The sequence below is a fragment of the Rousettus aegyptiacus genome, unplaced genomic scaffold (genome assembly GCF_014176215.1).
Source record: "Rousettus aegyptiacus isolate mRouAeg1 unplaced genomic scaffold, mRouAeg1.p scaffold_m13_p_15, whole genome shotgun sequence".
Taxonomy (NCBI): Eukaryota; Metazoa; Chordata; class Mammalia; order Chiroptera; family Pteropodidae; genus Rousettus; species Rousettus aegyptiacus.
Genome location: NW_023416290.1, coordinates 60,225,729 through 60,252,214, shown reverse-complemented (window position 1 = coordinate 60,252,214; position 26,486 = coordinate 60,225,729). Strand labels below are relative to the sequence as shown.

Here is a 26,486-nt window from a genome sequence, read left to right as displayed (position 1 = left end):
ATTGCAATTTGAGATAATACAGCAGAAACTATAGGCATGCCCAGCAAACAAAGGAGAGGAACATACTTTACAGAGAAAAGGGAGGAAGCTGCAGAGACAAAGGGGGAAGCCCATTGGAGGAAACCAAGAGTTCAGGCTGGTGACAGTTTCTCACTGGCTGAGCTCCAGAATGTCCATAGCAGCATTATCCACAATAACCAAAAAATGGAAACCCAAATGCCCATCAACTAATGAATGACCCATCAAATGTGTGGCACGTCCACACAGTGGCACATTCAGCCATCTAAAGAAAGTGCTGACACATGCACAACATGGATGAACCCCGAAAACGTCATGCTGCATCAGAAGCCAGCCACTAAAGGCTACAGACTGTGTGAGCCCATTGATACAGACGTCTAGATTAGGCAAGTCTATAGAGGCAGAAAGCAGGTTGATGCGTCAGGGGAGGAAATGCATGCGGGGTGTGAGGTGATCATAACATATCCAGGAGGTGGAGGCGACACCGATGGGGCCTCAGATGACCAGCCTGGGCAGGAGATAGGACCTGAGAATGAAGGCAGCTAGAGCCGGTGGGAGTAGTTCACAGGTCACAGGGCCTGGAGCAGCCTTAGAGCTCCTGGTATAGAAGTCTCAGGTGGGGTATGACTTGGCGAAGGGTTTGAGGAGAGCACTGAGGTAACCTGGGACACCAAGATGAGCTTCCAGTGGTGTCCCAAACCTTAGAAGGGCATCTGCAAAGCTCCTGGTCATGGGGAGGCTGCTGGGGGTTGAGAGGCAGGTGGAGGGTGGCTTCACCCCACATCACAAGCCATAAGCAAACCTCCAGGCCCTGTGGAAATCAACAGGTCTATCCCAGAGCTTCCTTCTGGACATCTGTGATTGCACTTTGCCAGGCTCCCTCTGATTTTCCCCTTCCCTTCATTCAGTAAAACCATATGGATGTTTTATTGTGTGCCTGGCTCTGTGCTGGAAAGTGGCAGGAAGTAAGACCAAGTCCCAGCCCCCACAGCACTTCTCTTCTGGGGTGTGCGAGGCCGGCAACAAGGGAGCACTTACTACTAAGTACAGGTTATCAGCACAAGTTACATACCTCCAGCTGGAAGCCACCCAGGAGTCCCCACGTGAGCTGGGTTCACAGCATGTTGTATTCGTTGGAGCTAGACCAGTGTCAGAGAACTCCAAGCGATGGCTTAATCAAAGTAGAGGGTGGTTTCTCTTTCCTATGAAGCCCAGGTTAGCAGCCAGGGGGGCTGTGGTGATGCCTTTTGGTGGCAGGGAGGCCCCTCCTTGTCTCCTGCAGCCCTCACTGCGGGCTGTACCTCCTATCCCAGACACACTTCACACCCAAGGCAGGAGAGAGATGGACTGTGAAGGAGTGTGTGTGAAGTCTCTTCTTGGAATTCACCCTTGAAACTTCTGCTCACATCCTATCGGCCATGGCATAGTCACATGGTCACACCTGGCTGTACTGCAGAGTGGAGCATCTTTATGTGGGGTAGCCTGTGTTCATGTCAAAACTGGGGCTCTATGAATAAAGAGAACAAGTAGTAGGGGACAAGCAGCAGACTGCCACACCCTCAAACTAAAGCGTTTAGGACTTTATACTCACTCATCCCTTTTACATCTGGCCTACACCTTCACCACCTGATATTTTCTTAAATCAGAACAGGAATGCTGCCTCTCCCACACATGGACTTTGTCGTTCCCATGGCCGCCTCCAACTCTCGTGTGTAGGCAGGGACAATTCTGCACAGGTAAAAGCTCAGACACAATTGAGATCATCTTTTAGCTTTTGTCTGCATTTGTACGTTGCATGATTTTCATGACTTACGTTTAAGCAACTGTCAAAGTCCAGTCAAAATGCCTGGAAAGGATTTTGCATTAGATGCCAGCCCACGTAGACAGAGACAACAGAGGACCACGACAGAGTGGTGTCTGGGTGTCTTGGGGACAAAAGGTCCACAGACAAGTGGTGCCGGACTTGCCAGGGGAGGGACCCATGAGGCCAGCTGGGAGGTGCTCCCAGAGGCACTGAGGGTAGGGTGGGGGTTGCAAGTGTCTCCCCAGCCCCAGGAGCCAGACAGCTTGTCCAACAGGGAAAGCAGCTCAAAGTTCCAGTCAGACCTTAGGGACAAGCAGGCCAGACAGGCTGCATGTCAGTGGGGGTTCTGGCACCTTGTCCCCCCAACACTGAAGAGTGCACATAACCCTTGACATGTGGACCAACAATGACTTCTCTGGAGAGAGGCTCCAGAGAAAAGCCCTCTGGATGCTGGCACTGGGGGTGGAGGAGAGTTCCAGGTGAGCTCCTCACTGTGGAACCAGGGAACCCCAGGCGTCGAGGGGAGTCTCCGCGGGAAGATGAAGCTCTGAGGCAGGCCTGAGGGGCTGGAGCTTCCTCCTGGGACTTCCCAGGCCACCATCCTGGGATGTAGCCCTCCAGGTGGCATAGCACGCAGCTCCTGCCCCTGGGGTGCTGCTGGGGCGCCTTGTCTCTCCTGTGAGGTGTGTTCCTGGCACGCTGCTTTTCTTCCCTCCAGAATGGACACTGGACATCTTGGCGCGCTTGGTACAATCAGCAGCTTCCCCCCGGGCTGCCCGACAGTGCCCTCCCTCGGGGCTGCATTCCTGGCCTGTCTGCTTCTGGGTTAGTGGGGCAGGCTCCCCAACTCTGCCTCTGCCCCGGGCTGTGCTCCCCTCCTTGCTCTACGCAGAGCCACAGCACACCCCTCAGCCCCAGGGCTGACCACACTGGTGCATTAAGGTCTCTGGGCATGTCCCCTCCTGTCAGACCCCTGAGCCCACCCAGTGCTGGACTGTGATGTGCAGATTCTTCCAGGGCTGGGAAGGGCAATCGTGGTCGGGGTCCTCACTCCTGCCAGCAGTACCCAGCTGACAGGTTGGCCCTTCAGAAAATGGGCCAGGGCAGTGCCCTCCAGGAAGGAAAGCCAAGGCCAGAGGCCGTGGGTCCCCATGTACACAGTGGGCCAGAGCCCAGGGGTAGCTGAAACCAGACATGTTTATTTCCTAGGAAGGAGAGTTCGGGGGTGTTGGGAGAGTCCCCACCAGTCCTCATGACGCAGAGCAAGCAGACGTCACTTCCAGAAGAGCACATTCCAGAAGAGCAGCCAGCAGGGGTAGAGGCCCAGAGCCAGCAGCGGAAAGAGCAGGGCGCCATAAGCGTGGTGGTCCAGCACGCCCTGAGCCAGCGCTGTCAGGAAGAGCTGCCAGCCCTCGGCCAGTGACAGCGGTACCTCCTGCAGCTCCCGCCACAGGAACAGGCTGCCCAGAAGTGTGGCTGCCGGGCTTGTCAGCACCAGCAGCGCAGCATAGAGTGGCCTGCGTGGAGGAGCAGAGTCAGGGTGGGTTCTGAGTCGGGGGCACAGGCACCAAGTTGTGGGGGGAGGGCTATGGTGTGAGGGCACAGTCTGTGGTGAGGAGCATAGGCCCAGGGGTGGAGGACACGTCCCAGTGGGCTCCACGGTGGGGGCGGGGCAACACATACCGGGGCCCACAGGGCTCAGTGAGTGCAGCAGCAGGCACCATGGTGGCGGCCAGCAGAAAGCCCAGGGAGAAGTTGGTGAGCGTGATGCAGGCCAGCTGCAGAGCCAGGTAGATCAGCGCCACCAGCTTCAGTGCCATCCAGCCCCTGTCCGTGGCCTGGGAGCTCACCACCCTGCAAGGCAAGGTGCTTAGCGGCAGCTGCCTGCATGTCCAGGGAGCCCCCTGCTTGTGCCCACCCAGCCCAGTTCTCACCGGTGGGTGTTGTGTGGAAGGGCCAGGCCAGCTGCGTAGATGGCCAGCAGCGTCAACACCACAGCCTCAGCCTCGGCCACAGGAAAGTGCTGGGTGGCCACGTGCTGGCCCAGCACCGGTAGGACATAGAGAGCCAGGCCCATGGCCTGTGAGATCAGCAAGGGCGCTACAAGCGAGGCCAGCCCCATACCCTGCAGGTCACACAGGTACTTGGTGGTGGGCCCTGGGGTAAGGCAAACCCCCAGGATCCTCACCGCCACCCCAGCAGCTGACACTGAGTGGTAGCAGTGACCTCTTTCTGGGATCTGAGAAGCCCAACCCAAAGGCAGGAGTGGGGGAACCATCACCTGTGCTGGGGGGAGGGGCGGACTGGGTCCAGAGGCCGCTTCGGCCTCCTCAGGGCCCACGCCGGCTTCGTGCAGCTGCATCCACAATCCCAGAGCGTGGCCTAGTCAAGGACCCTGACGAGACCTGCGATGGGATCTGCCTGAGGGGCCCGAGGCTCACCCGCACCCTCCACCCTGAGAACGGAGAGCTCTCCCCACCCTAGGGTGGCGGGGCCTGCGGCCGGCTGCAGGAGGTAGCAGGCGTGCAGAGGATATCTTGAGGACCAGGACCAGGAGCAGGAAGCCAGCAGCTGGCACGTAGAGGCCGATGGAGACGAAGCGGGAGAGGGCAGGCAGCAGGTACAGGAAGAAGGACTGGTGCAGGCGCTCCAGCAGATGGTTGAGCTTGCGGAACATGCCCTCCAGAGCCCTGCGGGCGAGGGGCAGGGTCACGGCGCGCCAGGGCCCCCGCAGCCCCTCAACGTCCCAGCACAGAGGGCGGGGCACCAGCAGCCACTTACTTGCCCACTGCCACCAAATCATACTTATAGTGGCGGAAACTGTTGATGCCACGTAAGGTCAGGGCCTCCACACGGTAGCGCAGAAAGAGGCCGTGGGGACCGTGGGGGCGGCCAGAGGCCTGCTGCAGAACCATGAGCAGCAGTGTCTGCAGACCCTGCAGGGGCCCATCTATTGACGTCCAGTCCTGGGGCTGCAGCTTAGAGGGTTTGGAGACAGCGTCAGCTCACCCCCACACGCGGGCCCCGCACTCCCCGACAGGCGGCCCTACCTTGCCCTGCAGCGTGCACAGCAGACCCCCCTTCTGGCAAAAGGTCTGGAAGAGGTTGAGCAGGTCGAGGTTAGGCAGCTGCCCATTGAGCCCCTCGACAGCCACGTCAAGGCTAGTGACCACGTCGCTGCTCAGCTCCAGGGCCACAGCGGCCTGGATGGCGCCAGCCCGGCCCTGCAGCGGGGACGACTGCATGCCTGTAGGAGCAGGTGAATGAGCTGTCCATGGGGGCTGGTGAGGACAGTGGTCCTGAGAGAGGGGGCAAGGCAAGAGCTCTCACCAGTGACATTGACATCATGATAAGCTTCAAGCCAAGCCTCGGTGCCCAGAAGATCATGTTCTGTCACCAGGAAGATGATGTCTTTGGCCCAGTAAATCTGCCCTGGAGGCCAGAAGCTGCGTCAGCTGGGCTTGGGGCAGTAGCCAAACCCACCCTTGCCAGCAGTACTCCTGAGCCTCACCTCGGAAGTGGGCAGCGAGTGCCAGCAGCAGCCCCACGGCCTGGTTGTTGGTAGAGTCAGGGCCACAGGGCACGGTGAGCACCAGAGACTCAGTGCTGGCAGCACGCGGGGCCCGCAGGATGCCGTACACGTTAGTGCCTGACACCATCTGTGGGCGGTATTGAGGGGAGCCTCAGCACTACCGCACCCTTGACAGCTGAAGGCTCCCCTTTACGGTCAGATAATGCACACTGGGGGTTTCTCTGGTCCCAGGACATCCCCTTCACCGAGATTCCTGGCCCCAACCACCCCTTCAAGTTGCCCTCGGGGCCCAGGCACACTCCCTCCCCACAATACATAGCGCTCGTGGGTCTCATCTGGAAAGGGCAGTTTCCGGGAAAAACTCTGCGCGTAGACCTCCAGCCCCACCGACCGCATCGTCCGCTCCAGCCAGGCCACGGGCAGAGCCCTAGAGACAGAGGAGGGCCTGTGAGCAGAGCTCCCGGCCTTGCCTACACTTGCGGCCCCGTATCCACGGCTCTACTGTTTACCCTGACTTCTTGCGGTGGGCAGCGAAGTCCCTGGCGAAGCTCCGGGCACGGTCCCCGCCCGCAAACTGCTCCTCCACCATGGTGGAGCCCATGGCGTTCTCCGACATATAAGTGCGTTGGGTCAGCGGCGGGAAAGCCAGAGCCAGGAACCACACGATGCCCGCCACGTAGCTCAGCACGCTGCGGGAGAGGGGACGGAGGGGCCACCGGAGAGTCAGCGAGTCCCGGGACCCCGGCTCGTGGCCTCGACCTTGGCACCGGGGGTCGAGGGGACGTGTCTGAGGCGCCAGACGAGAGACCTGAGCCCCGGGCCTCGGGCCCCAGGTGACGCCGATGGGCCAGAGGGGATGAGCGCCCGCGGCTGGAGCCCCAGGCCCTCGGGTCCCCGCCTCCCTCCCGGGCCTCGCCCTACCAGAGCGGCGCGTTGAGGCGCAGCACAAGGCGGGCGAGCGCGCGCCGGCGCACCGGGTCCGACAAGAGGCCCATGGCGGGGCGGCGCGGCTCCGGGACCCGGCTCCGGTTCCCAGCTACGGCCGCCCGCCGGGCCCGCCCCCCTGGCCGGAAGTGGGGCTCCGAGCTCGCCCGCACTTCCGGTCCCAGCGGCCTTCGCGCGGCCCCAGCCCACGCCCCCGGGGCACCACCGCGCATGCCCAGAACAGAGTGGGTGTGACCACAGCCCGACTAGGGCCGGGGTTTCGGGGCCGCGGTGTAGGGCGGCGGCGAAGAGCGGGGAATACGACCTGCCACCGCCCGAGCTGCTCGAGGGCAGCGAGAAAGCTCCAGCTCTTAGGAGAATCAGAGGAAAATGGTCAATTAAGACAGGTGGGTGGAAAAGCGGAGGCGGTGACGAGGATGGATGACTGGAGGTTCTGAAGGTGCCGCTGCCCGGCAGTGTCAGGTCTGAGTGCTGGTGGAGTGGGTGGGAAGTAGGGGTTCCCGTGAACTGAGAGACCAAGGCATTGGCAGACTCACTCTTGTGGGTGTTGGTCACCAAAAATGGCAGCGGGTGTATGAGCAGAATCACAGGGTAAGCCCAGCACCGGGGTGACGGGGTCAGATGACCAAGGGAAGGAGGCAGGTGCAGATGGCACCACTAGCCTAAACAGGTTTCAAAGGGGCTGGGGAGCACCGCTGTCTAGGCCGGGAGGTGATCGGATTTTAGGGGAGAAGCACACTGAGTGCAGATTCCAGGGGCAGGTGGTCAGGGCTCAGGCAGGTCTGAGAGCAGGAGGTGGAAGGGGGGTCCGTTGAAGAGGAAGGTGCTGTGGTGGGGAGAGGCAGTGTCTGTGTTCCACTGAGGATGGCTCAGACAGGTCAGGGCCAAGAAGACTTGAGGTGAGGACATAGATCTGTTGTACTTTCGGAGCCCAAAATAGCAGGACAGGCCCAAAGAATTCTTCAGGGGAAAAGGGTCATTTAATTCAAGCCATAGCCCATAGAATGTGGGATGTGGCCTCCACATCTCCAGGGTGGGCACCCATAGCCAGCTGAGCTCTTCGTCAGCCCTTTTGCTCAGGGCCCTGAGTGTGAGTGAGGATAACAGACTCCACAGTCCAGTGGCCGGGCTCACTCCAGGCCCGACCTCACTGCTCAGCTGCCTTGAGCCCTTCTGGGCACAAGCTGCTCCCTCCACCCAGGGACACACTCCCCCCACCTTCTTCTTCAGGGTTTGAACCCTGAGGCTGCAAGAGGTGTGTTGTTCATGTGTGAGTGAGGGTCCCTGGTCACCCCCAGGAGCCAGCACCAGGCAAGGCTCTGAGGGTAGGAAGTGCTGTGGGAAGAGAAACATGCAGTACTCTGTGTGTGGGTTTATTCTGGGCAGAGCGGCCAGATGCTCAGTCCCCTAGCAAGATAGAGGGCTCACGTACATGCTGCCGGACCACACGGTCCAGCACGGTGTGCACATCGCGGGCCGCCCGGGCAGCAGCTTCTAGCACCCGCTCCAGGTGGTCCTCGTGCAACCTGGCATCCATCTCAAGGAGTGCGATCTGGCCTGAGGCTGGCAGCAGGGCCAGGGCCAGCTGGGGGCCACCAGCTGCTTCCTCCACATGGCTGAGGTCTGCCAGAGCTGTGCCGTCCACAAAGCCGGCTGAGCAGGCACACACAAAGTCCCGCACAGGTATCCCAGCGTCCAGCACTGCCAGTGTGGCTGCATTCACACAAGCCGCATAGGTCCCACCATCTGCCTGCAGCACCTGCATGGACCCCCCAGTGACATCAGTCCATTAGGCCGCCAACTGCCATGCCCCCTCATACCCTCCATCTCCCTCCTCTCCCTGGGTTTAGGGCTGCTGTCTGCTCACCTGCACATAGATGTCAATCTGGGAGCGTGGGTGCAGCTGTGTTAGGATGGCTGCCTCAAAGGTCTGACGCAGTTGCAGCCCCATCTCGCAGGACTTCCGGTCTCCATGTGGCCGCCGCTTGCGCTCACCTGTGCTGAAGGTCGCAGAACTGTACTGACAGTTCACCAGGGCCCTATCTGGCAGGGCTCGTGAGCGGGAGCCCCGGATCTGTGGGAGAAAGGACACATGAGCCAGACCCATCCCTCCCAGCCCGCGAGACCCCTCCTCGGGCTCAAGCCCTGAGCCTCAGCCTCCCTCCTTCTTCCTCGGCCTCCCACATCTAAACAAGTACAACTGCATTACCTCCAAGACAGTCTAAGCCACCACCACCTCTGGATCTGATCTGTCTTAACAGCCCTCCCTGTTTCCATCCTTGCCTTATCCCCTCTCAACCCATTTTCCATTTGTAGCCAGAGTCAGTCTCTTTATGAATCTGATTCTGTCTTCTTTATACAGCCACATAACCTATTTAGCTTCCAAAGGCTTCCCATCACATGTGAGATAAAACCCTAAGTCTTCTCCCTGGTCTACAAAGCCCGGAGTTGGTGCCTCCTCCTCAGGTCTCGTTTGGAATCATTCCCCATCTCCACCTGCAGCAGTTCTGCTCTACAAACGTGCCATTCTTGTTTCTAGACCCTCTGGCCTTCCCCCTTCTGGTTTCGTTCCCCCGGAAGGCTGGGCTTCTAAACTCACGCGCTAAGCAGTTTTTCAGTGCTTGTGCTGGTAGGAACTATTACAGCACTGGGGACATGGCATTAAAACCAGGCAGTTTTATTTAAAGTCTTTGTCCTCACGGAGTTTATGTTCCAGTAGGGAGACAAACTATGAGAAAGAGAAGTTAAATTGGTGTCTGAGGTGACAGGTGCAGAAAGGCCGGGAAGCGTGTGGCTGGAGTGCCGGGGCGTTGCCCCGTGGGCTGCGGAGGTGTCACCCGGACAGTGAAGTCCGAATAGAGGTGAGGAAACGAGGGGGTGGGGCGCGCCTGGCGCTTTGAGGAAGGGCAAGGAGTGGAGGGCGCAGCGGACAGGGGCCACTGTGCACCGCGGTGCGAGCACTTTGGCTTTTACCCCGATTGAACCGGCCCGGAATATGTGCTGCGTAAACGGAGGCGTGCGCCGCCCGCCCGCCCCCGTCGGTCGCCCACTCGCCTCGTGCGGCCCGTAGACCACCGCCAGCGCCTTGGTGTTGCCCTGCTCGATGTAGGCCGAGCCGTCCGCCTGCGCGAACACGCCCATCCGCGCCTGGATCTTGCGCAGCTCCCCGGCGCGCCGCCCGTCCACCCGGTAGCCCTGGTCCGACAGGAGCTCCAGCCCCGCCATGCCGCCCGGCCGCCAGACCCGCTTCCGCCTCCGGGAGGACTGCGGCTCTCGGAGGCGCTGACAACCCCCCCACTTCCGGCCTCAGAGAACTGCGGTTCCGGGCGGCGCCGCGGGCCTCACTTCCGGTCCCGGGATGCGTCGGCCGGGCCGGCCTGGCCGGCGCTGCCTGCGGCCGTTCGGGGGGGCTTTTCTGCGGCTGCCAGCGGTGGGGACCCGCTGGGGGCAGAGTACCCCGGTCGCGCCCCATCGGGCTTGTCGCGGGTGGTTCCCACGGCGCCCTGGCGAAGCCCGGAGTCTCCTTGGAGGTCCGCGGGCGGGAGCGGCGACCGCTGCAGGAAGCGCGGCTTGGCCTCTGCGGGCCGGTGCGCGCGTTCGTTTTCCCGAGCTGCGGCACACTTGCTCTTCACGTTCTCGTAACCGTTCGGCGTTTACATCTGTCCATTTAAAACAGTTTTATATTCTACATACATATGGTCACATTCTGTTTTAGAGCAGTTTTAATTTTGCACGTCGGCTTGGCTCTTCCGACTGCACACTCACTCCGTTTACCTTAACCTAGTAAATGGTTATTTCCATGTTTTTCTCCGTATTCACGGAATTCCATATAAATTATACATTAAGACAAGAAGTTGTACGTGTACAGCCATACAGTGGCTTTTGGAATTCTGTTTACTTTTTTAAATGGGGTCATTTCATACACATTTTTGTGTTTTTCACTCACAAAATACCTTAAGTCCATCTAGATAATCCTGGCAGTGAGAAAACCAAGGGATAGATGTACCAGGATGTATCCCCAAGGCCAAAATCTGGATCCTACCTCTCCTGTACAGCTGTCACACTAACCTGTTTCTTTGCAGGTCTCAATTTTTTGTTGAAAACTGGACATTTTAGATGATCTATTACAGTGGCTCAGGGTTATGATTAGCCAGTCCCTCCTTAAGCTAGTTGATTCTGCCGTTTTGTTAGTTTCTCGGTCTAGAGGTTAGTCTGGCCTGGTACCTCGCAACTTCCCCCCTACTGTGCAGCTTCCCAGGTCACTACTCAGAATCTCAACCCCCAGCTCTTATATTTAAGCCTAGCTAACTGGAAGTTGTATCTGGGTCAACATGGTTCGGACTTTGGCCCCCTATTGGGCAAAGACTGTGCTTAAGCTCCCTGAGCCAGTGAGGTACCATTCTCTGCTAACGGATCTGTGTGTGCTTGGAGAAAGATTTCAAGTCTGCCTCGGGTCCAGCCAGTGTAATAAGATGCAGAACACCCCAAAAGACATCCAGGTCCTGATCCCCGAAGGCTACGAACGTTACCTTATGTTGCAAAAGGAACTTTGCAGATGTGATTACATTTAAGGATCTTGAGATGGGAGATTGTCCTGGATCATCCAGGTGGCCCCAGATGTCATCATGAGTGTCCTTTTAAGGTAGAAACAGAGGGATGTTTGGTTTCAGAAGAAGAGAGGACGAGGCGACCGTGGAGGCTGAGACTGGAGTAACATAGCCACAAAGCAAGGAATGCTGAGTGATGGACAAGGTGAGCACCAATCCTCTGCAACCTCCAGAAGGAACCATTCCTGCTGACACCTTAATTTTTAGCATGTGAGACTCAGCTTGGAATTCTGGCCTCCAGAAATGAAGGAGAATAAATGTCTTTTGTTTTAAGCCTTCAGGTTTGTGGTAATCTGTTGGAACTTTTTTTTGACTTCGCACCACTGATATCTCTCACAATGGTTTGCCACACTCAGTCTTCAAAGGCAGCCAGCCTGCTCAGCCTCGCCATGGAGCTCCTTGACCTTCCACTCTGCCTCGCACCCTGAACAGGGGCTGAGGAAGCTGGGGGCGTGTGGAAGCTGGCTTCTCCCAGAGCGCTACCCTGATCTATGGAAACCCAGTTGTTAGCCTTGGGGGTGGCTCCCCTGCCCTCAGGAATCTGCTGTCATCAGACCTCTCATGGGGCCTGCCTGCTGCCTTCCCCCGGGGGTCGAGACCCTGAATGTAGGGCCTTGTCCAGGGCACCTGCCTTCTGAGTGACAGCGCCACTCCCTGTTCTCTGCAGCAGGCGCGGCATCGCCCAGTCCGTCTCTGGGCCTCCAACCTGAGCCCAACATCCTCAGTGCTCACCCCACTCCTGGGCTCCGACGGTCCCTGTCAGCACCATCTAGCTTCAGCTGCTGGGCCCATGCCCCCTGCCTCGGGGCAGCTCAAACACCCACCCTCCAGACCCTTCACATGCAGTGCTGGCTGTGACCCCCTTGGAGACCATTCTCGCTCACCCAGCACCACAATCTAGCACAGGTGGGTGGAGATGCCGTAGCTGGTGGCCAGTAGGCAGGTGGGAACACCTGAATCTTGGCTCTTCTACAGGCTGGGCTGGGATAAAGAAGTTTCTGTCCTTCAGGGCTCTCGAAGGACTCCAAGGCCTGGGGCAGGTCTGGGCTCCACAGGGAGGGCAGTGGAAGGTCAGAGGTTAGGCACACCTGCTCCAGGTGGTCCATCTGCTGGGCCTGGCTTCGAAGCCCCGGAATGTGGCCGAGTTGCAGGGGTGGGGGCAGTGCTGACCTCACAATGGCGGGATCTGCTGTCCCTGGCCAGCCCTCCGGTGGCTGGCAGCTACTGCCCTGCTGCTGGGCATGTCCCTCCTCAGCAGCTATGAGGGCCTGCGGCAGGAGATCCAGCGGCTGGCACAGGAGAACGAGGAGCTGCGGCGGCTGGTACGGCTGATCCAGGAGAACCAGGAGCTGAAGCTGGTGCTCAGGGACCGGGCCAGCAGCCTGGGCTTCTGTGGCTCCGGGCTCCTGGCTGAGGTGGCCTCCAGCCCCCGGCTGCCCCGGCGGAGGACCATCAAGTTCAAGGATGCCGGACAAGGTGGGCAGTGCCAGGCATGGGGCTGTTCCCAGGGGCCCACAAGGCTTTCCCTACCCAGCTTGTGCTGAGACTGAAAGGAGGGGCGGCGATGTGTGCTATGGAGGGTCACCAAGCAAAGCAAGGGCTGAGGGGTGGAGGTGGGGGCTCTTTTAGCAGATACAGTGGGGAAATGACAGCACTGAGTAAGTGACATTGGAGCAGAGCTGGACCGAAGTGAGGGAGACAGAAGGCTGGGTGGAGCTTTCCAGGTGCACAGCCCGTGCAAAGGCCCTGAGGTGGCAGTGACCTGCATGCCGAGGCCAGTGCAAAGGCCAGTGCAGGCGGAGTGCAGGGCAGATGAGGACCAGGAGGTCCTTACAGGTCAGAGGGAGACTGAGGGCAGGCTCCGTCCCCTGGGCCTGTGCCCTCTAGGCTCCCTGGCTGATGGGGGTGGGTGGGGTGGATAGTCCCTTTTCTGGTGAGAAGTGACAGGTTTGACTAGGGCCAGGGAGTGCAGAGTGGTGTGCTCTGCATCTACACTTTGAAGGTTGAAGTAACAACAGGACTTTCCAGGTTGGGGTGGGGCGTGAGAAAGAGGGACGGGAGGTGGCTCATGGCCTTTGCCCAGAGCACTGCGCGGGGCGCTGCCACGGGAATGGGCGATCCCAGGCCTCACGGAAACAGCGCGGGCTTGAGGGGAGCCTCTGGGCAGGCAAGAGTGGGCAGATAGCGCGGCAGCGCACGGCCAACTTGCATCCGGCCGCTGGGAAGGGGGCGCCCCAAAACAGCATCGCACTGCCGGAGAGCGGACTGGAAAGGCCCGCCCGGCCGCCGCCTGGCCACCCCGGATTGCTGGCTGCGGAGAGCCGCGGTGGCCCCGGGCAGGCCTGAGCCTGACGCAGCCGGGAGGGCCCGGCGCGCCGGGACTGGCTGTGAAGGGGGCGGGCCCCGCTTCCGGGCCAGCGCGGCGGGGTGGGACAGGCCTGGAGCGAGTGAGGCCCGGACGGACAGCGAGCGACCCGGAGCTGTCTGGCTAGGTGGGCCCTGCACCCGGACCCTCCCGCCTCGCCTCGGCGCAACGGCCCCACCTCCCCCCACCCCGCCCCCGCCCCCTCCACCGCCCCGTCACCTGCTCACGCTCCGCCCCGTCCCGCGTCCCGACGGGCCTTGGCGGAAGGTCGAGCCTTTGGGAGCTGGAGCTCTCCAGACGTGCCGCCAACCCCGTGCTTCCTCGTGCTGAAAGGGCCTGGGCTCCGCGGTACGACTCCCTGCTCCAGGCCCCAGGTTTGCTCTGGGAGTGGGGCACTGACAACTGGGTAATGGGGGGTATTAGGCCTGGCGCCCCCGCCTGCCGGCTGCCCTCTGAGCCTGTGCTGCAGCCATGGCTCCTCCCGGACCCCTTCCTGGACCTGGAGTCTCCGACGCAAATCTGCCAGGGCTCCCGCCTGTGGATGACCCCCTCCCTCTCCGCTGACCCCAGCTGCTCCACCCAGTTCTCCCAGGCCTACCAGCTGAAGAGCTGCTGCTGGACTCCAGCCCGGTCATCATGGGCAGCCCCGAGGGCCGCTTCCATTTTGCCATCGACCGCGGAGGCACCTTCACCGACGTCTTCGCCCAGTGCCCAGGGGGGAACGTGAGGGTCTTGAAGCTGCTCTCGGAGGACCCTGCCAACTACGCGGACGCGCCCACAGAGGGCATCCGCCGCATCCTAGAGCAGGTGGCCAGGGCGCAGCGGCGCGGTGGGGAGGGAAGGTGTGGCCAGAGGCCTGACGCCGACCGCGTGGTTTCCAGGAGGGGGGTATGCTGTTGCCACGGGACAGGCCACTGGACACCACGCGCATTGCCAGCATCCGCATGGGCACCACAGTGGCCACCAACGCCCTGCTCGAGCGGCGGGGGGAGCGCGTGGCTCTGCTGGTCACACGCGGCTTCCGAGACCTGCTGCACGTGGGCACCCAGGCCCGCGAGGACCTCTTCGACCTGGTGAGCCCGCTGCGCCGTGAGGCAGCTGGGTCGTGCCGCTCACTTTCCCAGGGATGCTGTGGACCCTCAGGGAGGGCAGTCCTTGGACGTGTCAGTGACAGCCCAAGGCCACCAGCTGATAGGCAGAGGAGGGTCCAGACACTGGTAGCAGAACACTGTGTCCCCTCAGCCTTCATAGAAGTCACATGTTGTGCTGTTCCTGTCTGCCCCTGTGCCCTGTGCCGGGCCCCAGGTGTGGGGCAGCCCAAGCCAGCCTGTTCAAGGTGGGGGCCAGGAGCCCAGCACCACCCCCACCCGCATTGCTGGTTCTGGGAACCAGCTCCCCTTGTGAGCACAGGGCCATTGGCCTCTCAGATGTCTGGGGTCAGTGAGCAGCTGGCTTGCCCGCCCCTTCTGCTTGTCTCCTGGCCCAGTCGGCTGGCCCATTGGGACACCTTTCCTCGCCCGCACTGCCCCACCCATTCGGGACCCCAGCCTGGGCTTCCTCTGAGCCTCTGCCCACCCCCAGGCCGTGCCCATGCCTGAGGTGCTGTATGAAGAGGTGCTGGAGGTGGACGAGCGTGTAGTGCTGTACCGTGGGGACCCAGGCTCCGGGACACCTGTCAAAGGTGCGCATGCCTCAGATGTTGGGGTTCCGGGGCCAGCACGCCCTGATGGACCTTTGACGGGGTGTGATGACTCCCCCGCAGGCCGCACAGGGGACCTGCTGGAGGTGCAGCAGCCCGTGGACCTGGGGGGCCTGCGTGGGAAGCTGGAGGGGCTCCTGTCCAGAGGCATCCGCAGCCTGGCCGTGGTGCTCATGCACTCCTACACGTGAGTGCGGCTGGCGGGATGGGGGTCCTGGGGGGGCCGCGGGAGTGCAGTGCCCTGAGTCATTGTCACAGGTGGGCCCAGCACGAGCAGCAGGTGGGCGCACTGGCCCGGGAGCTGGGCTTCACGCACGTGTCGCTGTCGTCGGAGGCCATGCCCATGGTGCGCATTGTGCCCCGGGGGCACACAGCCTGCGCGGACGCCTACCTCACGCCTGCCATCCAGCGCTATGTGCAGGGCTTCCGGAGGGGCTTCCAGGGCCAGCTCAAGGTGAGGCACGGCCTACCTGCCCCCCGCGGCCCCCCCAGCGCCCGCGCAGCCCCTCACCGCAGCCCCGCCCACAGGACGTGCAGGTGCTGTTCATGCGCTCTGACGGGGGCCTGGCGCCCATGGACTCCTTCAGCGGCTCCCGCGCAGTGCTCTCCGGCCCCGCTGGTGGTGTGGTCGGCTACTCGGCCACCACCTATAAGGCGGAGGGGGGCCATCCGGTCATCGGCTTCGACATGGGAGGTACGAGGGCCGAAGCGTGACATCTAGGGAGGCTCAATGGCCAGGCTGGGCAGTGCCAGGCATCCGGGCCTGTGAGCGGCTCTTCGCCTCTCCCCGCAGGCACGTCCACTGACGTGAGCCGCTATGCTGGGGAGTTTGAGCACGTTTTTGAGGCCAGCACAGCCGGTGTCACCCTCCAGGCCCCCCAGCTAGACATCAACACAGTGGCAGCTGGTGGGGGCTCCCGCCTCTTCTTCAGGTCAGCCCCTCCACCTGGGCCAGGACCCCCAGCCCTGCCTCCCAACCCGCCTCCAATTCCAGTCCTCCCTTCCTCCCCCAAGGTCTGGCCTCTTCGTGGTGGGGCCAGAGTCTGCCGGAGCCCACCCTGGCCCGGCCTGCTACCGCAAAGGTAAGGGCTGGTATCCACCCTGCAGGACCCCTCCCCATGCCGCCCAGGCCCACCCACCCCTCCAGCCCCGCCCCTGCCTCCCGGGCCCCCCCTACTCCTCCAGCCCCGCCCCTGCCGCCCAGGCCCCCCCCACTCCTCCAGCCCCGCCCCTGCCGCCCAGGCCCCCCCCACCCCTCCAGCCCCGCCCCTGCCTCCCGGGCCCCCCCCCCACTCCTCCAGCCCCGCCCCTGCCGCCCAGGCCCACCCACTTCTCCAGCCCCGCCCCTGCTGCCCACTCCGGTCCCCAGCTTTAGCTCCCAACCCGCATGCTGTGCACACCTCGCAGGGGGCCCCCTGACAGTGACTGACGCCAACCTGGTTCTGGGTCGGCTGCTGCCTGCCTCCTTCCCCTGCATTTTTGGGCCGGGAGAGGACCAGCCACTGTCCCCTGAGGCTTCACGAAAGGCACTGGAGGCTGTGGCCACCGAGGTCAACAGTTTCCTGACCAATGGGCCTTGTGCGGCCTCCCCGCTGAGCCTGGAGGAGGTAGCCATGGGGTTCGTGCGTGTGGCCAACGAAGCCATGTGCCGGCCCATCCGCGCCCTTACACAGGTAGTCAGCTTTTGCCCTCGCCTCCCAGTCCTGCCCCTGCCTCGGGCAGGCCCACGGGCGTGAGGGGTGGGCAGCCCAACAGCGTGGGGTGAGCCCCTGACTGCCTTCTGGCTGCCCAGGCACGAGGCCACGACCCTTCAGCCCATGTGCTGGCTTGCTTCGGGGGAGCTGGCGGGCAGCATGCCTGTGCCATCGCCCGGGCCCTGGGCATGGACACTGTGCATATCCACAGGTGTGTCTGGGCGTGGGCCGCGGGTCCTAGGGTGGGGGCCGGCTTCGGGAGGTGCCGCACCCTCACAGTCACGTGGCCCTGTCTCCCAGGCACAGCGGGCTGCTGTCAGCACTGGGGCTGGCTCTGGCAGACGTAGTGCATGAGGCGCAGGAGCCCTGCTCCCTGCCCTACGCGCCCGAGACCTTTGTGCAGCTGGACCAGAGACTGAGCCGTCTGGAGGAGCAGTGCGTGGATGCCCTGCGGGCCCAGGGCTTCCCCAGGTGGGGCTCTGGGGGGCGGGGGGGGGGGGGGTGGATGGCTTGCAGCATCCCCGCCACCTGCTGGCAGGTGTGCGGCCTGGCCTCCCGGGTGTGGCTAGGGCTCCTTCAGGTGGTAGTCAGGGAGGGCTGGACTCCGAGTGCTGGAGCAGGAGGCCTGACGGGAGAGGGCCCTGCCCGCCCACCACTGCAGGTCCCAGATCAGCACTGAGAGCTTCCTGCACCTGCGCTACCAGGGCACGGACTGTGCCCTGATGGTGTCGGCGCACCAGCACCCGGCCACTGCCCGCTCACCCCGCGCCGGTGACTTCGGGGCAGCCTTTGTGGAGAGGTAAGCGAGCTCGCGGTCTGTGAGGCCTGGCGGGTGGCCTGTGGCCTCCCCGCCTTGCCCTGACGGCCCCCTTGGGCTGCGCGACCAGGTACATGAGGGAGTTCGGCTTTGTCATCCCGGAGCGGCCAGTGATGGTGGACGACGTGCGGGTGAGGGGCACTGGCCGCAGCGGCCTTCGCCTTGAGGACGCCCCCAAAGCCCAGACTGGACCACCCCGGGTAGACAAGGTCAGTGGTCCTGTCTGTGCCCACCCACCCACACCCACAGGGACATGGGGACAGGTGTGGACGGGAAGGACCGGGGATTCTGACCCTACGCATCTGACTCACCCCACACCTCCTCAGATGACCCAGTGCTACTTTGAGGGGGGCTATCAAGAGACCCCTGTGTACCTGCTGGGAGAGCTGGGCTATGGCCACAAGCTTCAGGGGCCCTGCCTTATCATCGACAGCAACAGGTGGGCTGCGACCTGGCCTGGTGGTCCGTGGGGGTGCAGGTGGCGGCCAAAGCTGCCAGGGCCCGGGTGTCCCTGGCCTGCGGATGTGGGGTCACTGGTTTGGAGGGGTGTCTGGCCTGGCCTCTCCAGGCCCTTTGCATCTCTGTCCCCAGCACCATCCTGGTAGAGCCAGGCTGTCAGGCGGAGGTGACTGAGACTGGGGACATCCGCGTGTCGGTGGGGGCCGAGGCCCCCAGTACGGTGGGTGCCCAGCTCGACCCCATCCACCTGTCCATCTTCTCGCACCGCTTCATGAGCATTGCTGGTGAGTGGCGCCACTGCCCGCCTGGGCCCTCCGTGCGGTGTCAGGTGTGGGGTCTGCCTGCTGGGCGGAGGTGGGCACAGGTGGTACGGCTGGCAGGGCTGTGCAGAGAGAACGTGTCACGCAGGGGAAGGGGTGGAGCGGAGTTTTGGCTGGCGGCCTGGCTCTGGAGTGGCACGGCCCCCTGCCCCAAGGCAGTGCCCTCCCTCCAGCAGCCCGGGCCCTGGCATTGCCTGTGGACAGGACGTGGGCTCAGCACAGTGAACCTGTCTGTGCAGAGACAGGGGCCCAGTCTCCTGCCATGCTCAGCAGGGTGCAGGGCTGATGTGGGGCCCCAGGTTCTTGTGAGGGCTCCAGGCGCTGGGGACGCCCCTCACTCAGGCCAGACACGGCCTGGTCCACAGCCTCACTGTGTCCAGGTGGGCCACTGCCCACTTTGGGTCTTGGCCGCTGGCCTTGGGGGCCTTGAAGGCCAAGGGTCCTGTTTTTCATACCCGGAGCCATGTTGTGGGTGCTGTGGGGCCAGCAGTGTCTGGTCACTCTGTGCCCCCAGAGCAGATGGGCCGAATCCTGCAGCGCACGGCCATCTCCACCAACATCAAGGAGCGCCTGGACTTCTCCTGCGCCCTCTTTGGCCCTGACGGGGGCCTGGTCTCCAACGCCCCCCATATCCCTGTGCACTTGGGCGCCATGCAGGAGACCGTGCAGTTCCAGGTTCGGAGGGTCCCTCCCCCTGCCTTCCAGCCCCCGCCTCTGCCCATCCCCCTAACTCAGCGCCTGTCTCCCGGCCCAGATCCAGCACCTGGGGGCGGACCTCCACCCTGGCGATGTACTGCTGAGCAACCATCCCAGCGCAGGGGGCAGTCACCTGCCAGACCTGACTGTCATCACACCGGTGAGGGCCAGTGCCCCGGGGACTCAGGGGCAGGGCGGCCACAGTGCTGACTGTTGCTCTTCACCCCTAGGTGTTTTGGCCAGGTCAGACACGGCCTGTGTTCTATGTGGCTAGCCGCGGGCATCACGCGGACATTGGGGGCATCACACCAGGCTCCATGCCCCCCCACTCCACCACGCTGCAGCAGGAGGGTGCTGTCTTTCTGTCTTTCAAACTCGTCCAGGGGGGCGTCTTCCAGGAGGAGGGTGAGCAGAAGTGGTCTGGGGCTGGGGGCTGGGGTCCAGTGGGCTGGCGCACATGCTGCTGCCTTGAGCCACACCAGGTGGGACACTGGGACTCGGCCCACCATCTCAGGCCTCAGGGGGAGCCAGGTGGCGACATCACTCAGCAATGGCCAGCGGAGCTGAGATGAGTTCTGCCTCAGCTCGGGAAGGCCCCAGTAGTTTTGGGGTGGGAAGTCTGCCAGGACACCCAAGGGAGTAGGTGCAGGAGGAGAGGAGCCTGTGTTAAATGGGCAGCTGCTTGTGCTTATGGCTTGTGCCTGGGTCTGCACTAGGTCTAGGGGCTGCAGAGAAACGGCAGGCCTGGGCCCAGGGGCTAGGGGCCGCGGGCTTGGAGAGCCTTCCTGGGCCTGGGTCCGAGTCACTGGGGGGCAGAACATCAGGGAGGCTGTGAAGAGCCTCAGCAGGGCCCAAACTGGTCCGCCTATGAGCAGAGTGAATGGGGTCCGAGGGTGGCCTGGACCCTGGGCAGGGGGAGTGGCATGGGGGCAGCTGCAGTTACCTGTGATGATGCTGAGTTAAGCTGGGCTGCAACAGTGGGGTGGGGCAGCTGTTCTGGAGGTCAGGGTTGGTATTTGATGGGATTTAGGGGTGGGGGTTGATGTCAAGTGTGCACACCTAGAGGTTGGAGGCTGCGGCAGTGAGCGGGCACAGAGCAACTGCAGGGTCTGGGGAGAGAGGACGTTGGGAAATATAGAGCTGGTCCGAGAGCCCAGGGGGGGCATCCCAGAGTGAGAGGAGGCGACGTGGGCAGGGTGGACGGTGGCATAACAGAGCCACAGGCTGCTGTGGGTGCCAAAGATACAAATAGGATGACCTAGGTCCCGTTGCTCTCTTGGTCAAGGCATGTGAGGGCAGGGGGCAGGGATTATGGAAAGGTCATGTATAGGCACGTGACAGAGGACCCAGTGGCCAGGGAGCCTCAGAGAGGACCTCAACCTGAACTTGAGCAGGGCCTTCCAGAAGTGGGGCGTGATCTCTGAAGCCAGGACCTGCACTGCTTGTCAGGAGCCGAGGCCTTGTCCAGACCTGTCGGGGGTGGGGGTGCTGCACAGATAGCCCCTGGATGCGCTTTCAAAGTGGTTGGCTGTGGGGGTCAGTGGGGGCCAGAGGGCCCAGGGACGTGTGAGTGGGGGAGAGTCAAGGAAGTGGTTTTTCTCCTGAGAAAGGGGAGAGAGGCCCAGAGAGGCTGGAGGGAGTGGGTCCAGGTGGCGGGGTGACAGGAGGGGAGGGATCAAAGGAGGGAGGAGAGTCCGCAGAGGGACAACTGTCCCTGTCCCTCCCCACTCCTGCTGTTTGCCCCAGCCTGGGTATATTGGGGGGACTGGGGTGTGGGAAGGAGGAGGTTTAGTAGAAGGGTAGAAGCTGGTTTTGGGGTGCCGAAGGAGTCAGCAGGGTTGTGAGGGCCAGAACGGGGCCCACGGTGTCCGCGAGGGTTCAGCAGGTGTGGAGCAGGGCAAGGCAGCCTTGGGACTTGGAGGGTGGCTCCGTGGTGACTCTATCCACCAACCAGCTGTAACCGAGGCCCTGCGGGCCCCAGGCAAGATTACCGGCTGCAGTGGGACCCGGAACCTGCACGACAACCTGTCAGATCTCCGTGCCCAGGTGGCAGCCAACCAAAAGGGCATCCAGCTGGTGGGGGAGCTCATCGGGCAGTACGGTCTGGACGTGGTGCAGGCCTACATGGGCCACATTCAGGTGGGCCTGGGGGCAGGAGCATGGGGTGGCTGTGACGGCGCCCAGGCAGGTTGGGGAGGGAGCACCTGGCCCACCTTGAAAGCGGCAAGGCTGCCACTGAACATACTTCTTGCCAGGCAAACGCAGAGCTGGCTGTGCGGGACATGCTTCGGGCCTTTGGGACCTCCCGGCAAGCCAGGGGCCTGCCCCTGGAGGTGTCTGCAGAGGACCACATGGACGACGGCTCCCCTATCCGACTCCGTGTGCAGATCAACCTGAGTCAGGTCAGGCTGTGGGGGTGGGGGCGGGGCGGGCCGTGGTCAGGGGCGGGGCCTCGGGCGGCTGCTGACTGACTCCTCCGCTCCGGGTGGGCAGGGCAGCGCGGTGTTTGACTTCAGCGGCACCGGACCCGAGGTGTTTGGCAACCTCAACGCGCCGCGAGCCATTACGCTGTCTGCCCTCATCTACTGCCTGCGCTGTCTGGTGGGCCGCGACATCCCGCTCAACCAGGTGCGCAGGGGTGTCCTGTGTGCGAGGTCAGTAGGTCGACCCCAAGCTCCAGGTCACCCTGAGTGAGCCTGGGGCGAAGCCAGCCCAACAGCCCAATACCGGACTGATTCCGGAGGTGCTGGCAGGTGGGACGCATATCTCCATCTGCCCCTGAGAGCCGGCCCCTCCCCCCCACAGGGCTGCCTGGCGCCGGTGCGCGTAGTGATTCCTAGAGGCTCAATTCTGGACCCATCCGCGGAGGCGGCGGTGGTCGGCGGCAACGTGCTCACCTCGCAGCGCGTGGTGGACGTCATCCTGGCGGCCTTCGGGGCCTGCGCCGCTTCCCAGGTGCGGCGGGCCGGCGGGCGGGCGCTGCTCTGTCTTGCTGGGAGGCGGGCTGCGGGGAGGCTGGAGCGCACACCAAGCAGATGCTGCCTGAGCCCCTGAGCCGAGCGCAGCAACCCTTTGCCCCTGCCAGGGCTGCATGAACAACGTGACCTTGGGCAACGCCCACATGGGCTACTACGAGACGGTGGCGGGCGGCGCGGGCGCGGGCCCTGGCTGGCACGGGCGCAGCGGAGTGCACAGCCATATGACCAACACGCGCATCACCGACCCTGAGATTCTGGAGAGCAGGTGAGCCTGCGGGCGGGGCTGGGGAAACGGCCGCGGGACGAGCCCCGTCGGGCTGCACTGAGCTCCTGGCCTTGCAGGTACCCGGTCATCCTGCGCCGCTTTGAGCTGAGACTGGGGTCCGGGGGCCGCGGCCGCTTTCGGGGCGGCGATGGTGTCATCCGCGAGCTGCTGTTCCGCGAGGAGGCGCTGCTGTCTGTACTGACTGAGCGCCGCGCCTTCCGGCCCTATGGTCTCCATGGTGAGCGCATCTCCCCTCCCCCCACTACATCCACCCTTCGCCAGGTCTCTCCCTATCTCCCCACCAAGCTGCTCCCTCCCTTGCCTCCTGAGCCACCCAGCGCCTCTTCCTGCAGGGGGCGAGCCTGGCGCCCGTGGCCTAAATCTGCTGACCCGCAAGGATGGCCGGACAGTGAATCTGGGTGGGAAGACGTCCGTGCTTGTATACCCCGGGGTAAGGACTGTCGTCTGTCTTGTCCCATCTCCATCACCCCAGAGGCCTCAATGCTGTGGAAGGTGAACGGAGTTGCAAAAATAACCAGAGACCCAGTTTAATTTGGCTCCTGAAGGAAGGAGGGCCGCACACCGGCCTCCATGGCCATGGCCAGGGCTGCGTTGTGCTGCTGTGTCTATGGGGTGGGCGGGGGGCGCACTGTGGCAGGCGGGTACCACATCCTCCCTGATCTTGCCCCTCTGTTCCACAGGATGTGTTCTGCCTCCACACACCAGGTGGCGGGGGCTACGGGGACCCAGAGGAGCCTGCCCCACCCCCGGGGTCGCCCCCACAGCTTCCAGCCTTCCCTGAGCGCGGCAGCGTCTATGAGTACCGCCGGGCCCAGGAGGCGGTGTGAGGGAGGGCCTGCACAATAAAGAGCCATCAAGTCGTCTGGTTCAGCTGGCCAGGATCACACTCCACTCTCCTTGTCTGTCTTCCCATCGGGCTGCTCAGCTGCTGCCCGCGAGCCTGCCTTGGGAGGGCATGGAAACTCGGAGCCGAAGTCCCACGGCCAGGTGGTCTGTGAGTCCCGCCAGGGCAGTGCTGAATGTCACCTGTTCCACTTCCTGGGGGGGTGAAGACAGGTTGAGTGGGCACCCCAGCGCCAGCTGGCCCAGCGCCCTGAGCTCTGGCACTTACCGGGCTCAGTGGGCTTGTGGGCATGCCCCGGTATGTGATGTAGTCCAGGCGCCGTCCCCTCCAGGGCTGAGCCCGGTAGCCTCCGTGGGGAGGGCCTGCCAGGTAGTGGTGGCGCCCTTCCTCCTGTTCCAGGGCCCTGAGGGGGGCAGTGTCATCAAAGCCCAGGCACCCCTCTGTTGGAGGCGGCGCCTGGGCCCCTGAGTGCCGCTCACCTCTGCAGCATCTCCGGGGAGCAAGCCACTGACTGGTGGAGTGTGGAAGGGTTCAGTATCGTTCCTGGGGGAGAGCGGTATCAGCGGGAGCGCGGCCTGGAGCCGTCCCTAGGTCGGCCGGGACCGCGCGCCTACCCAGAGCCCAGGGCTGCTCCTGGCGTGTGCCCAGGCGGCAAGGGTCGCAGAAGCGACTGAAGAGCTGGTGCTCCTGCTCCTGCGCTTGGTCTGCAAAGAGAGGGCAGCGCTTGGTGGGCGGGGCCAGGCTGCCTGGCCCCGCCCCGCTGAAGCCTTTTCTCACCTAGCGAGCAGTTGTCGAAGTTCAGGTCACCCAGGAGCATGCTGAAGGCCACGGCCTCGTCACTCTGGCGGCTCTCGGCCTCAAAGTGCTCGACCCAATCCAGCAGCAGCGTCATCTGTTTACAGCGCAAGGGCCCGTCCTCTGCGGGGAGCGGGGAGGGGGAAGGGAGAAAGACTCGGCCCAGGGCACCATTCCGCAACCGGAACACAGAGCGGAACCGCGCCCCCCCCCCCCGCCCCCGCCGCCCTGCCGGGTCCTCATCTGTGAGTCCACCCGGGCACTACACGGGGCATTCAGTGCCTGGCAGTTAACAAATAGTGGGGGCGGGGAACGGGGGTACAGGCGAGGGTTAGGACACATCACCACCACTCGGAGGCAGATTGGCCTGCCACGAGCCAACGGTCTCGCCCGCGGGGCTCACCACTAGGCGCATGCAAGTGCGTGCAATGCAGGAAGCCCACGATGCGGCGCCCCTCCACGAGTCCCAGCTGCACCTGCAACGCCACGGACAGCCCCAGCATCCTGTGCCCGTTCGACCCCGCGCCGCGCCCCCTCCCCGGCGGGGGATCTCCCGGCCGTGCGCGGGTACCTGTGCAGAAAGCAGTCCCTTGGAGGCCAGCGCGTCCTCGCGACGAGCGTAGGGGAAGGAGCGGAAGGAGGCGCGCAGCAGCGGGTAGCGGGAGGCCAGCAGCAGCCCGCTGCCCAGCAGCTTGAGGTGCGGCCCCGGCCGCAGGCCGAACGTGCCCACGTCGTGCAGCACCGGGCCCAGATTGGGCGCCAGGAGGCTCACCAGGCGGCGCGCCGCGCGCAGGTCGAACACTTCCTGCAGGCACACGAAGTCCAGACCCTCCGGCACCGCGGCGGTCAGCACTCCGCGGGGCGCCCCGGGCCCTGGCGCGCTGCAGCCCATGGCCCCATAGCGCGAAGGCCGCAAGCCGGCGAGCAGCACGGTGCCCACGGCCTTGGCCCGCCGCTGGCTGTGCTGCAAGTTGCTGAAGCGTGCCAGCCCGTCGGGAAGCAGACACAGGTTGGCGCTGAAGACGCTGAAGCAGCGCGCGGGCTCAGCCGCGGGGCGCCAAGGCGTGGGGGGCGCCCAGCAATGCGGAGGGGGCTGGTAGCAGAAGGGGCGGCGCCAGGCCTGCAGCGGCAGCCAGAGCAGCAGGCCGGGCAGAGCCAGCGGCGGGCTGACGAGCAGCAGCAGCAGCAGCGCCGCTCCGGCTTTGGCGGCTGTGCTCAGCCACCTCAGGCCGCTCGGGCGCGCCATTGGCGCCCAGCAGCCCAGCAGCTGGTCCAGGGCCCAGTAGGCCGGGAAGAGCAGCGCGCGGGCCAGGCAGTGGAGGGCATGCAGCACGGGGTGCGGGAAGGGCGAGGGCTGGAAGGCGCCAGGCTGCGGCGGCCAGTCGGGTGCGGACTGCATGGCGCGCAGGACTCTTCCGTCGCGGGGCGCCCCGGAGACTCATTCGCTTCCCGTGTTGCAAGTAGACTTGTCGGTGTGTGGGTGGGAGCTGCAGGTGGCGCAAACTGAGCGCGGGAAGGCACTGTGATTCGCGAGCCTGGGGGCGGGGCGCCGGCGAAGGTGCGCGTCGGGGGAGCCGCCCTCTGCTCGCCAGCGCCGTATCTCGGCGAAGGTTGGAGAGAACAAAGGGAAAGCGAAAGGGACCCTGTCAGTCCCGCCCGAGATCCTCCTCGCTCCCGGCCCGCCCGCTCCCGCAGGCCGCTCGGAGACGCCCCGGGTCCCCCCACGGGGGCAGTGTCTGGGGCGCAGCCCGCACCGAGCGACGGCGACCCGTTCTCGTGCGGGCGGGCGCAGCGCTACCGAGTTTGATGCGCGCCGCGTCCCGCTTTCTCCCCTCTCCTGAAAGTCCGCTTGGAATAGACCAGACTGCAGGGTCTACTTTACCCCCATCTTCTGCCCAGAAGTACGACGTCCCGCACCTGAGTCCAAAGACAGGTCCCTAAATGAGGGGCGGACTCGGAGCGGCCCATCCGGCCCGCCCGCCCAGCGCCCCGTGGAGCCCCCACAAGGCGGGCGGGCGCACAAAGGTGACGGCTCTGTGACTCTACCTCAAGGAGCTTCCAGTCTGGGGGGCAGGGACCGTTGGTTCTGTCCTGCGCAGCCGCTCCCGCAGGGCGCACGAGCCAGAGAGAAGCCAGTTCCGCTGGTGCGGAACGCTCCGCTCCTGCTCGGTTGGTTTCTGGGACGAGCTGCCTGGTGCTGTCCAGTGCTGCTAGCCCCCCTCCCCTTTCTAACTCCAGCTCTGAATCAGTCCTTACAGCTGCCGCGGCGGGTTCTTACTGGCAGGGAGGTGGAGAGCTTCTGCCCCCTACCTCAATTCTCCAGGATACCTCCGCCCCTGGGGCTGGGCTGCTCATGGCTGCTTTGCTGGAAGATGTTCACCCACAGAGTTCCTCCCATCCCTATGGAGCCCTTCTCCACCCTTCCCAGGGGTCTGGCTGGGTCTGAAGTCCCACTCTGGGAGTGGGAAGGATAGAGTGGCAGGGAGCCCTGGGGCAAGAGGGTCCCGGCACCCGCTCCTTCCCCATAGCTCTCGCTGTTTGCTGACCCTGGGTCTTCTCCACACCCGTCACCTCCCACTGCAGCTCCGGCCTCCTCTCCTTTCCATCCTGTGGGCCAGAGGCCGCTC

The 26,486-nt window shown here is 63.6% G+C and overlaps 4 protein-coding genes and 1 long non-coding RNA gene across 11 annotated transcripts; 2 read left to right on the top strand and 3 right to left on the bottom strand.

Annotated features, from left to right (window-relative positions):
- Nucleotides 1–3,001: 3,001 nt before the first annotated feature.
- GPAA1 (glycosylphosphatidylinositol anchor attachment 1) lies at nt 3,002–6,458 on the bottom strand. Its single transcript, XM_016131791.2, has 12 exons — nt 6,276–6,458; nt 5,864–6,043; nt 5,670–5,781; nt 5,334–5,481; nt 5,153–5,254; nt 4,873–5,069; nt 4,604–4,800; nt 4,359–4,512; nt 4,104–4,199; nt 3,757–3,947; nt 3,506–3,676; nt 3,002–3,339 (listed from the first exon to the last, which is right to left on the bottom strand). Exons 1-12 carry the CDS (start codon nt 6,347–6,349, stop codon nt 3,096–3,098), a joined length of 1,866 nt encoding a protein of 621 aa, XP_015987277.1. The 5' UTR covers nt 6,350–6,458; the 3' UTR covers nt 3,002–3,095.
- A 55-nt stretch (nt 6,459–6,513) lies between these two features.
- On the top strand, nt 6,514–12,107 carry LOC118612032. The gene is made up of 3 exons (XR_004954695.1): nt 6,514–6,685; nt 10,970–11,187; nt 11,574–12,107. It is a non-coding gene; the product is annotated as an uncharacterized LOC118612032 (long non-coding RNA).
- EXOSC4 (exosome component 4) lies at nt 7,652–9,564 on the bottom strand. The gene is made up of 3 exons (XM_016131918.2): nt 9,354–9,564; nt 8,167–8,373; nt 7,652–8,058 (listed from the first exon to the last, which is right to left on the bottom strand). The coding sequence occupies exons 1-3, from the start codon at nt 9,522–9,524 to the stop codon at nt 7,699–7,701; spliced, it is 738 nt and encodes a 245-aa protein (XP_015987404.2). The 5' UTR covers nt 9,525–9,564; the 3' UTR covers nt 7,652–7,698.
- Nucleotides 12,108–12,132: 25 nt separating the features above from the next.
- OPLAH (5-oxoprolinase, ATP-hydrolysing) lies at nt 12,133–23,101 on the top strand. Of its 4 annotated transcripts, none has more exons than XM_036233190.1 (27): nt 12,133–12,382; nt 13,855–14,078; nt 14,153–14,344; nt 14,853–14,952; nt 15,034–15,157; nt 15,229–15,424; nt 15,499–15,664; nt 15,764–15,902; nt 15,985–16,052; nt 16,378–16,643; nt 16,763–16,875; nt 16,965–17,135; nt 17,326–17,463; nt 17,552–17,690; nt 17,808–17,920; nt 18,073–18,224; nt 18,775–18,935; nt 19,015–19,116; nt 19,187–19,361; nt 20,911–21,095; nt 21,212–21,358; nt 21,450–21,584; nt 21,762–21,911; nt 22,042–22,199; nt 22,277–22,437; nt 22,553–22,650; nt 22,901–23,101. In XM_036233190.1, the coding sequence occupies exons 1-27, from the start codon at nt 12,148–12,150 to the stop codon at nt 23,045–23,047; spliced, it is 4,155 nt and encodes a 1,384-aa protein (XP_036089083.1). In that variant the 5' UTR covers nt 12,133–12,147; the 3' UTR covers nt 23,048–23,101. The 4 variants fall into 4 exon arrangements, with proteins under 4 accessions (XP_036089083.1, XP_015987383.2, XP_015987381.2 ...); XM_016131897.2 differs by lacking the exon at nt 12,133–12,382 and adding an exon at nt 13,326–13,398; XM_016131895.2 differs by lacking the exon at nt 12,133–12,382 and adding an exon at nt 13,483–13,645.
- On the bottom strand, nt 22,732–25,871 carry LOC107503499 (sphingomyelin phosphodiesterase 5). 4 transcript variants are annotated; one of them, XM_036233194.1, is made up of 7 exons: nt 24,431–25,864; nt 24,263–24,335; nt 23,842–23,982; nt 23,679–23,768; nt 23,544–23,575; nt 23,332–23,467; nt 22,732–23,258 (listed from the first exon to the last, which is right to left on the bottom strand). In XM_036233194.1, exons 1-7 carry the CDS (start codon nt 25,256–25,258, stop codon nt 23,074–23,076), a joined length of 1,485 nt encoding a protein of 494 aa, XP_036089087.1. In that variant the 5' UTR covers nt 25,259–25,864; the 3' UTR covers nt 22,732–23,073. The 4 variants fall into 4 exon arrangements, with proteins under 4 accessions (XP_036089087.1, XP_015987385.2, XP_036089088.1 ...); XM_016131899.2 differs by having other exon boundaries at nt 23,544–23,607; nt 24,431–25,861; XM_036233195.1 differs by lacking the exon at nt 23,332–23,467 and having other exon boundaries at nt 24,431–25,871.
- Between the last annotated feature and the right edge of the window lie 615 nt (nt 25,872–26,486).

What these genes read in the sequence shown, in the direction of transcription:
- LOC107503499 (XM_036233194.1), bottom strand. Translation starts at nt 25,258, where the DNA reads ATGCAGTCCGCACCCGACTGGCCGCCGCAGCCTGGCGCCTTCCAGCCC. An exon ending in CTTCGACAACTGCTCGCTAG is followed by an intron (nt 23,769 to 23,841) that starts GTGAGAAAAGGC and finishes CTCTCTTTGCAG; the next exon opens with ACCAAGCGCAGGAGCAGGAG. An exon ending in TCCCCGGAGATGCTGCAGAG is followed by an intron (nt 23,468 to 23,543) that starts GTGAGCGGCACT and finishes TGCCCCCCTCAG; the next exon opens with GGCCCTGGAACAGGAGGAAG.
- OPLAH (XM_036233190.1), top strand. Translation starts at nt 12,148, where the DNA reads ATGTCCCTCCTCAGCAGCTATGAGGGCCTGCGGCAGGAGATCCAGCGG. An exon ending in TCCGCCGCATCCTAGAGCAG is followed by an intron (nt 14,079 to 14,152) that starts GTGGCCAGGGCG and finishes CGTGGTTTCCAG; the next exon opens with GAGGGGGGTATGCTGTTGCC. An exon ending in GGCTCCCGCCTCTTCTTCAG is followed by an intron (nt 15,903 to 15,984) that starts GTCAGCCCCTCC and finishes TCCTCCCCCAAG; the next exon opens with GTCTGGCCTCTTCGTGGTGG.
- GPAA1 (XM_016131791.2), bottom strand. Translation starts at nt 6,349, where the DNA reads ATGGGCCTCTTGTCGGACCCGGTGCGCCGGCGCGCGCTCGCCCGCCTT. An exon ending in CGCCTCAACGCGCCGCTCTG is followed by an intron (nt 6,044 to 6,275) that starts GTAGGGCGAGGC and finishes CCTCTCCCGCAG; the next exon opens with CGTGCTGAGCTACGTGGCGG. An exon ending in ACTCGCTGCCCACTTCCGAG is followed by an intron (nt 5,255 to 5,333) that starts GTGAGGCTCAGG and finishes TCTGGCCTCCAG; the next exon opens with GGCAGATTTACTGGGCCAAA.
- EXOSC4 (XM_016131918.2), bottom strand. Translation starts at nt 9,524, where the DNA reads ATGGCGGGGCTGGAGCTCCTGTCGGACCAGGGCTACCGGGTGGACGGG. An exon ending in TGGTCTACGGGCCGCACGAG is followed by an intron (nt 8,374 to 9,353) that starts GCGAGTGGGCGA and finishes TTTCTCCCACAG; the next exon opens with ATCCGGGGCTCCCGCTCACG. An exon ending in AGATTGACATCTATGTGCAG is followed by an intron (nt 8,059 to 8,166) that starts GTGAGCAGACAG and finishes GGGTCCATGCAG; the next exon opens with GTGCTGCAGGCAGATGGTGG.